At 43.0% G+C, this 9,398-nt stretch overlaps 1 protein-coding gene across 1 annotated transcript in view; it reads right to left on the minus strand.

The window, feature by feature from the left end:
- Positions 1 to 9,398, minus strand: part of Arhgap25 (Rho GTPase activating protein 25) — a 74,324-nt gene that overhangs the window by 5,741 nt on the left and 59,185 nt on the right. The window contains exons 6-9 of the mRNA XM_004636134.3: positions 6,971 to 7,103; positions 4,182 to 4,255; positions 2,354 to 2,475; positions 1,316 to 1,512 (exon numbers count right to left, since the gene is read on the minus strand). Of these exons, the coding sequence (XP_004636191.2) occupies positions 1,316 to 1,512; positions 2,354 to 2,475; positions 4,182 to 4,255; positions 6,971 to 7,103 (526 nt within the window). The remainder of the gene's footprint in view (positions 1 to 1,315; positions 1,513 to 2,353; positions 2,476 to 4,181; positions 4,256 to 6,970; positions 7,104 to 9,398) is intronic.

The raw sequence follows: 9,398 nt of genomic DNA on the forward strand, positions 1-9,398 counted from the left end.
GGACTAGGGGAGGTGACAGGACTTCTCCATGTTTAACTTTTTCTCTCTTTTTAATTTTTTGAATCATATGTATATATCATCAAGTTTTAAATTCGAGAGAGGGAGGAGGAGAGGGACTGGAAGAGGGAGAGCAAACTCAAAACAGAAAAACAAGAACTGCAGAGTTCAAGCTTTCTTGGCCTTCTGGCTGAGCACCTGCTTCAGCACTGCCCTCTGGGTTCAAGGGCACACGCATCCTGAGGTGGGAAGCAGACTGAGCTCAACCCTGGGGCACGCTGGGGCTTCCACCTCCGGCAAGCTGCTCAACCTCTCTGGCCTCAGCTCTTCAGTCAAAGATGCAAATGACAGCTTCTGCCCTGCAGAGTTCTGCTGAAGACTCCAAAGGTGATAGATTTAAATTTCCTGGCATGGTGGCTGCTCATAGAAAATTAGGAGACTTTTTATATGAGCACAGCAACCACTCTGCTCAGGGACTGCTGAGATGGTTTTAATGCATGAAACATGAGCAGTTTGAAATTGTAATTTAGTTTTAGGATGTTAGTAAGTTGCTTATGTCCAGGCAAACCTCATCTAAGAAAAAATACCATCACTCCCATTACTATTTTTGTTTTTTGTCTGTGGGATTAATAGCACTATTGGTAATTTAAGTTATGTGGTCCACAGAAATTTCAAATTCATTTCTTGGCCACATGTAAAAAAATCAGGCTGTATATAAAGTCCATATGTTCTTTTGAAAAAGATTTGTTTCTATAAATACCTAAAAATATTTGACCTTTGCAAATTATTTCTCTCAAATCATTATGTCTTGGAGTCTGCAGAGTTTCGGGCTACTGAGAACGTGAGTTCCAACCCCGCAGTTCAAATGAGGGGCTGACACTGCTGAGCAGGCTTATCGGGGAATGAGAAACAGTACATGAAACACCACACACTCTGAGCAAGGAATCACGTCTCAGGGTTAGCAGGAAACCAGCTCTTTCTGGAATTTCACACAGAAATTCCAACAACTTTTGAACTGCCCTGGACTATACAGTATATGAAGAGGTTTCTCTTTCAGAGAGGTTTCTTAGAGGACCCGTTGCCCACCCTTCAGAGAATAGGTGCAAAGAATAGGTCACAAGCCTGCCCCCAGGGTGCCCACAGAGCCTGCGCTGAGAGAGACCAGGGTGTCCAGGTGTGCTTGCATGCTCTGCACCAGCTGAGACGCTGTCACAGCAGCATCTGTCACTCCCCAAGCCCACCCTGGTGCAGCTCTTCTATGAAACTCTTTGGCTCAAAGGAAGGGTGCAGGGAGGCAGAAAGGCTGTCCGTGTCTCACCGTGTTACTGAAGTTGTCTGTCCTAGAAATGGAAGGGTCTTCGGCAACATCCCAGCCCACAGAGCTTCGAGGCACTGGCAGTTTCTTGGGGTCATTTTTCTGGGCAGAGGGTGACAGGGGTGTGTCCTTGGACTTGGGGAAGAGGACTTCATGATCTCTGATCATCATGGTCATCACTCTTTGGATCTGAGGGGTCCCTGAAAGGACAGAGAGAAAAGAGAGATCTATCGTGCTGGATCACAGGACAGGAAATGGGATGTCCTCAAAATTCCCCACCAGCATTATGCATCCAAACTTGGCCCTAAAGCCACTGAGCCTACAGAACTCATTTTGTTCCTCCCAGGTCCCTTCTTAATTACTCTGAGTGGGAGCTTGTGGTGAAAAGGATAGACTAGAAGAAAATGTGGAAGTAGGGTAGAAGAGGGGGCTTTCTGAAGTTCTTTTCAGCCTATATTGCCCTGGGTCAGTTTTTAATCAGAAAAGTAGGCAGTGTAACAGGAGGAAAGGAAGACATTTTTCTTTCTGGCTGTGGCCCTCTGGTTTCTTAATGGACACATAGCGAATGTGTGTCCTGTGTACTGCCTCCTCACACCCACGGCGGACGTCCATACTCTATGCAGAGACTTGCTTACAGAGCGAACACACTCAGAACTTTCTCAGTCCAGATTACAGCAGCCTTTTGATGAGATAGCTTATAAAATGAAATATTTCTCTGTCTAGTTAAAGCTATAGAAAGGTAACAAAAGACTAGGAAACATTCTTTTCATGGTACCCCACTGTGTTGGATAACCATTGAAGAAATTCATTCTCTCTCTCTCTCTCTCTCTCTCTCTCTCTCTCTCTCTCTCTCTCTCCACTGTAATCTGGAAAATTGATCTAATTTTATCTCTGCCTACCTCATAGTACTTTTAATACAATTCAGACAAAATAATCAGCTGCATGTGCTTTGTAAACAGCAGAGCAGGGCACAGACATTAGGAACGATATTCCTGTTCCTTCCTCCATGCTCGCTTTCATCGCAGGACCAGCCTTATGTACCTCTCATGATCACAGCCGGGTCCTCGACCTTTGACTTGATGAGATTCACACCAATTACAGTGGCCAGGTTGTCCACACTCATCTTGTTAACAGCGCAGTTCAGCTGGATTTCATGTAGAAACCTGTGGGCAGCCAAGAAATCCCATAGTAGAAAACAGGAAGTTGCCAAGGGAAGTCCTTCTAGGTACCAATGAGGCACTTGTTGGATTCCAAGTCATGTCTTCTGTGTCAGGAATAAAACCAGCCTGTTCTGCTCACAAAGTTAGCTTCTCTCTAACTAGATCTCTAACAAGATCATTCAGGAAGGAGAACCCATGACAGACTGTGTGCACACTCTGCCAGGGATGGGGCAGGGCCTGGGGTGGAGAATCATGTAAGTGGGTGAAAGGACCCAGTTCGGGTGGCTTGAGAGGTGACTGGAAGGACTAGCAGGGGCACTTGACTGCCCCATTGCCTGCTATCATAGGCTTACCTCCCACCTGCCAGCAGCCATCGCCCCCTCATCTCCAGAGAGGAAAATTTGATCAGCGAGAAGGTCTTAGACAAGGAAAATCTGTGGAACCTCCTCACTTGGTTGAGGACACCATGCATCTCTAATGCTCAGCAGGTGCACAATAGCTACCAATCAGTTTTTATTATTCTTCTACACATTTGGTCCATGAAACTCTCAGATTCACTTGTAAAAAGAAAACTGAGCAGATTTGTATGGATAGATGGAAGCAACATGAAATGAAAATATGGAGATATGGGCCAGTCAAATAGCTCAGCAGATTAAAGTACCTGCAAGCAGGTGCAGGGGTCGGGGGTTCGATATCCCTGGCCTGCCATGCCAGCCCCACCCCTGGCATGCGCTGAGATGGCAATTGAGACTGGGCATGGTGGTGTGCGCCTGTAATCCCAGCTCTTGGGAGGCTGTAAACAGGAGGATCACTACGAGTCTGATATAGTACTGAGACCCTGAACACACTCTAGACCCTTCTCTAAAATACAAATAAAAAAGAAAAGAAAATATGGTGATAATATTAAATAAAGGGTGATGTACCCAAGTGATGAGACATTGTAAAAATCTTATGGAGTCACTAATAATCCTATTTTATAACATAAGGGAAACACAATATAATTGCAAGCCAAAAAGTGAGATAAAACCATATGTGGATCTGGATATATACATATATTGGTAAAATTTCAGTTGGGTATAAAAATGTGGAGAAACACCCAGAAAGATATAAGCCCAGGTGTTGTTGGTACTAGACAAGGGGTTGTAAGTAATTTTTATTTATCATTTATAGTTTACTGTATCTTCATTTTTTCCAAAGTAAGAAAGTATTGGTCATATGCTGCATTTTTAAAATATAAGGTCTGTTTGTGACAAAGATTGAGGTTCCCAACCCAGCAGTTCTAGACTATTCACAAGACAGATGTTGCCACAGAAGTGGTACCTGGAAGGTTCCCAGAAAGGACTGAAGGAAAAGGGGTGGCCCAGAATGAATGTCTCTGGGTCATTAGGTTGTGGTCCAGAGTCAAGGGGCCAGAGACAGCTCTAGAAACAAGGACTCAAGGTTCTGTGGCACTTCCCGAACTCTGGAAAACACTAGAACAGATGTGGAATCATGCTAACTTTGTGTTGGGGAGTTCTTGGACATTGTCTTGTGGAAACACGAATTTCAAACACTCTTCCCCTCATCCCATGTGCTATGTAAATAGAGTTGACTTTCCGAAGTTCTCAACTAAAATCTCGGTGATGCCAAATGTAAGTCCCTTCTCCTCTGACTATGGGCCTCCTTTCAATGTGGCTGAAAAGTACAGAGTGGACCCCAAGAACTCTCACCGGCAGATGTAGCTCAGGAGTCTGTAGTTGTCCCGCGGAAGGATGGAGAGCTGCTTTATCAACTCCTGCTGAGCCTAGGAAGAACATTTTAACACCATTAAGCAAGACTTGCCTCTTGCCAGCAATGAGAGCTGGCAGCGGAGGTGGCATATCTGCACAGAAATGTCACTTTGGCCATCATGTCTTGGCAACCACTCCTGATCTTATGGTTTGGGGAATAGTATGAAAGAATTACTTGGAACTCTATAAATTCTCAGCAAGTTTCAAGATACAGTATAGAGAAAGCCATAACTTGTGTACAGAGTAATTTATAAGTTTGGTTGTCATTATGCTGTCCCATCTCACTACAATAGGTGCTATTTGACAACTCACACTTGCACAGATTATTTGCAATGTGATAGTCTGCCAAAGAACTGGACCACAATCAGTAGCTCAAGATCACTTTTAATATGGGTAAAGAAGGGAAGATGTTCCTATGAAGGAACACCTTGGTTTCAAATGTTCCTAAGAAGGAACCATGGTTTCAAACATGTGGCCCTGCTGAGACCTGCTGGGACAAAAGACGGGCTGACCAAGCTGCAGGGAAGGTGCAAAGTTGGGCTCTTCTAGTTTTATGACAGTCACGGATGTCAGGTGGGTCAATCAAAGAAGGCAAAATATTCCAAGCACCAGCAAGCAGAGAGATGGGGAGCTCTTTGCTCTTTTCCACCACCACTATGACTTTTCTTATGATGGGACACAATTCATGCAAGGTCTGTGGAACTTCCTCAGACCTAGGAAGCCCTTCATCACAAACGTGAGCTGTTCTCCTAGACAAAGCATTCCCTGAAGGTCTGTCAGGCATCACACAGTGATAAGGTATAGACCCTCCAATCCAGAGTGCCTGCTCCAGAGTGTCTCTCCTCTTTAGCCAAGTTGTAATTTCTTGGCAAAAGTTGTTATAGACTCACGTCTCCTAGTGACCACCTTTATCATATTTTCACCAATGAAAAAAGACTATGGTCCCTCTGTCTTGCCAGTGTTGCTCTATACATATAAATTCTCAGCATATTGAGATTAGGGGTGGCTGGGAGAAATGGTCTAATGTGAGGAAGTTTAGGGATGGAGTCTCATCAGAACTCCATCTAAGTGGTCTCTTTATTCTCCCCAGAACTGAGAGATAAAGCAGATGCCAGCTGAATGGTTATCCCTTTAGTCAAATTTTAAAGTTTATTCCATAACATTTTATTACTTCCATAAGGGTGAACTGATATTCCAACATAAATTAATTCTTTTCACATCCTCTTCTCCCCTCATCCAAAAAAAATTATAAATCACATTTGAAATAGCTTACATCTGATCTTGTGATTTAATACTTTTCAATTTTCATCTAGAATAGCTACAGCATGATGGCTGCATCATTATTATTTTCTTTGCATCCTATTTTTGAAACAGTGAAAATCATGAAGTTCTCCACTGTCAGTCGGGATGGAGAGGCTCATGTTTTTGTCTTCACACGGTTAAGGCAGGCATTTTTCATTCTGACAAATTTTGAAGCAGAGCAGAGTCTAAACTTATCCCTATATCTACATTTTTTAAAAAAAGTTTTAAACATCTCCAAAAAACCCTCACTTATATCACCTCCTTTGATCCTCAGATAACCTTGTATATAGATATTCTCAAAATGGTCTAAATTTGTGCTGTCCACAGGAACTACTTGCTACCTATGGGTGTTTAAATTTAAATAAACTAAAATGAAGAATTTCATTCCTTATGTGCACTTACAATATTTTGAGGGCCTAATAGCTACATGTAGCTAATGGTTAGCATATTGGGCAATGCAGACATGTAACAACAGTTCCATCATTGTAGAAAGTTCTAATGGTCAAGTGAATAAAGTGAATCTCACAAAAGATACATAATTTACCTAAGGAAAAAAATCAAAGTTAAATATTGGTCTTCACTGTAGTTTTTTCTATGTGCCACTTTGCCACAAAGAACTTTTACTGTAAGTTATGATAAAAGCCACTACCTAAAGAGGAGCATTAGGCTGCCCATATTAATGGAGTAGCACGAATATATTCATGAGGCATTCAGTATTAAATATGTTGGTTATAAACAATCAAAATTTTATTAAATATGTTGGTTATAAACAATCAAAATTTTATTGTTGTTAGTTGGCTTTTATCGAATTCATTGGTTGGCTGTTTGTCAACATGACTCTAGTGTATGATATTGCTTGTCTGGCATCTCTGGAAATGATTTATACAGGGTCAAAAATCCTGGTGGTAGACTTGTGTACTCTCATAGGCCTGATATAGAAGATGGTGATTATAGACCCTACTGGCAGCTGTGGCTGAAAAGATCAAAGGAATTCTCTGTATCCTTCTTCTGACTGGCAAATGCATTCTTGGATGATCCACCTGACATCTACTGCCTATTACAAAGCTTGAACAGTTCCAGTCCATATCTCTTTTCCAGCTTGCTTTGTTAGCCTGTCCTTGTGTCCCAGCATGTTTCAGGACCATCACAGTACTTGAAAGTCTTTTCAGCGTAGCCTCCTATTCTCATTATTTTATAAGTGAGTCTGAGACATTTGATTGTGGTCCACTTCCTTACTGAATTACAATAGCCCATGAAATCACTGTGATTGGTACCAACTTCCTTCTGCTGCTAAGGAAGTCCCAGCTTGACAAAGTATTCCCCAAAGTGTGTGGGGGACCCTAAGCCACTGTCCCCTACCACAAAGTCTGTTTGGGAAACCCATCATTTTCTTCTAAAGCAAGACAACTAACCAAAGAGACACCAACCTTTGCCTCGTCTGCGTTCATGAGCTGTCCACAAAGCAGGAACCCTTCATACTGGCTCCAGGGAACCACAGGCTCTGGGAGGTCTCGGAGATAGAGCTTTAACAGAGAGGCCACGGTGTGCACATCTGTGTCTCTGGAAGAAAGTAAGTAAGTAATGCTCTTTAGTGAGGAAACCCTGCATCTCCTCTCACTCCTCCCTGATAATCCCACTCATTAAAACCATGAGTTTCAGAGGCAGTACTTCAAAGGAGTAAGTCTGGTAGAAAAGAACCAGACCTAAACATGCTTGCTAATTCTTCTTTCTAGAATAACAACCCTGAATGTTTTTTCCCTCTACTTATTCCATCTATTCGCCTTCAAGGCCCACTTTTTCATTAAACCTTCTTTAACTATTTTACCTTTCTTCTTTCTTCAAGTCATTTAGTAGCTCACAGTATCTTCTAATTAGCTTGTAAGTTTTCATGGGTTAAGTTCTTTATATCCTTGGTCCATTGATCTCCTTAATCTCCTGGAGTGCTTCAAATATTTTGAAGATTCATTCATATATTTCCTCAATAATTCATTCAATCAATAAGCACTAAGATAGTCTTTGGTTTTGTTCTATTTTGAGCTTGTCAAGCACTGAGATTCAGTAATAAACCCTGGGGACCCTGGCCTCATTGGGCCACTGAGCTGGAGGGTAGGGAGGGACACCAGTGTTATCAGCCCTTATAATACTGTGTGTATACTATGATGATACAGGAAGTGTGAGATTCAGAGCCCATCTGAACTTGGGAAGTACATCATGTGTGGAAGTGGGAAAGGTCACCCAAGCCAGCATTGAGCCCCAGGTGACTCCTCAGAGAAGGCGGCATCTCAGTTGAGATCCAAAAAGTGAGGGGATGACAGTCTTAGTCTGTCAGCCTGGGGGTGAGGATGGGGGGCTGGCCCTGCTGTCAGAACTGGGACACCATTCAGATGATTGTTATGGAAGAGGCACAGGCTTTGTGGTGCAGCTTTTCTGAGCTATTCTGAGCTTTGGCAAACCATGGCCAGTAGGCAGATCTGGTCCAGCCTCTGTGCTTGTATAGCCAGCATATAGAAAATAATTTTTACATTTTTAAGTGTTGGGGAGGCTCAATAGAAAACAATCTCACGATATATGAAAATAATATGAAATTCAAATTTGAGTATCGATAACTAAAGCTTCAGAAAAGCACTGCAACACTCATTTATCTGTATGTGTCTTTGTTTTCACTCTAAGAGAACAGTATAAGAGATTTGACAATGGCCCTCTATCCTGTCAAACCCACATATTTAATAGGTGACCTATTAAAAAAACTTACCCCTGACCTAACAGCGTTATGTCACTTATCTGCAGTACTGTAAGAGAAAATAAACCTGCATTCCCCATATATAGTCATGTGTCATTTAATAAGGGGCATTTTCAGGGGGCAGCCCTGGAGTGTCTTGGAAAGTTGTGAGGTGACCAGAGGCACAGACAATCTGAGCGTGCCTTGGCTTCAAGGGTGTGGACTTATACAATAGGCTGGGTGGATACAGCCCTGGAGGAGGGAGGAAGGGTGGGTTTGGAGAGCAGAGGGGAAGGCAGGTATCTGAGACAACAGAAACATGCATGCCAGGGATTACTGTAAAGCTCTCTCTTAGAGTTTTGTGTACCTTTGTTTTTCATTTTCATTCTTGCTTTTGATAGTCAGTTCTTGGTACTACCTTTCAAAAAGCTTCTACTTCGCAGCCTGTGTGTGAACTTTCTACCTCCAAAGGAGAACACAACGCTGGCACAGAGCTCTGTCTACATTGTGCCGCCCTCAGGAAGCCTAGGGCTGGGACCACGCTCAACACGAGGATTCTGAAAAATTCTATCCTGCTGAGTCACGGTCTAAAAATACCCCTGGGCAAAGCCAGGCTTAGAAGAGTGCTTTTGTCAAAACATGATGAGAAGTTCCAAGAAAGAGAGAGGAAGACGTGAGCTGGCCATCTGCAGGAGCACACTTCGTGAGGGTCCTGAAGGCCCTTCTCCTAATGTTCCCATGCTGCTGCCTGCCTAGGTTTTTATCAGGCCGAGCACCCCTGCTTGACTAGGGGTCATCCTTCACCCCACAGCCAATGAATCTCCTACACCCACTCTGTTATCCTGTGAATCCTCTAAGCCCCTCACTCCCTTTCACCACCCTGTATCAGGAGGCTGTTGCTCTTCACCAGATTCAGCCCTGCTCTGCTAGCTGGTGTTCCACCTCTGGCATCCTGGTACCAGATGGGCTGGTCACTGTTGGGCATAGCCTCAAGCCCATAAAACACACCCACAGAATGAATTAAGGAAGCAAAGAATTTGAAAGGAGAAAAACAGTATAAATAATAAATTAAAAAATTGAATCTTTTGAAAATTCAACAATAAAAAGGCAAATAATGTGATCAGGAGAAACTAAAG

Source organism: Octodon degus, unplaced genomic scaffold (genome assembly GCF_000260255.1).
Source record: "Octodon degus isolate 3935 unplaced genomic scaffold, OctDeg1.0 scaffold00078, whole genome shotgun sequence".
NCBI lineage: Eukaryota > Metazoa > Chordata > Mammalia > Rodentia > Octodontidae > Octodon > Octodon degus.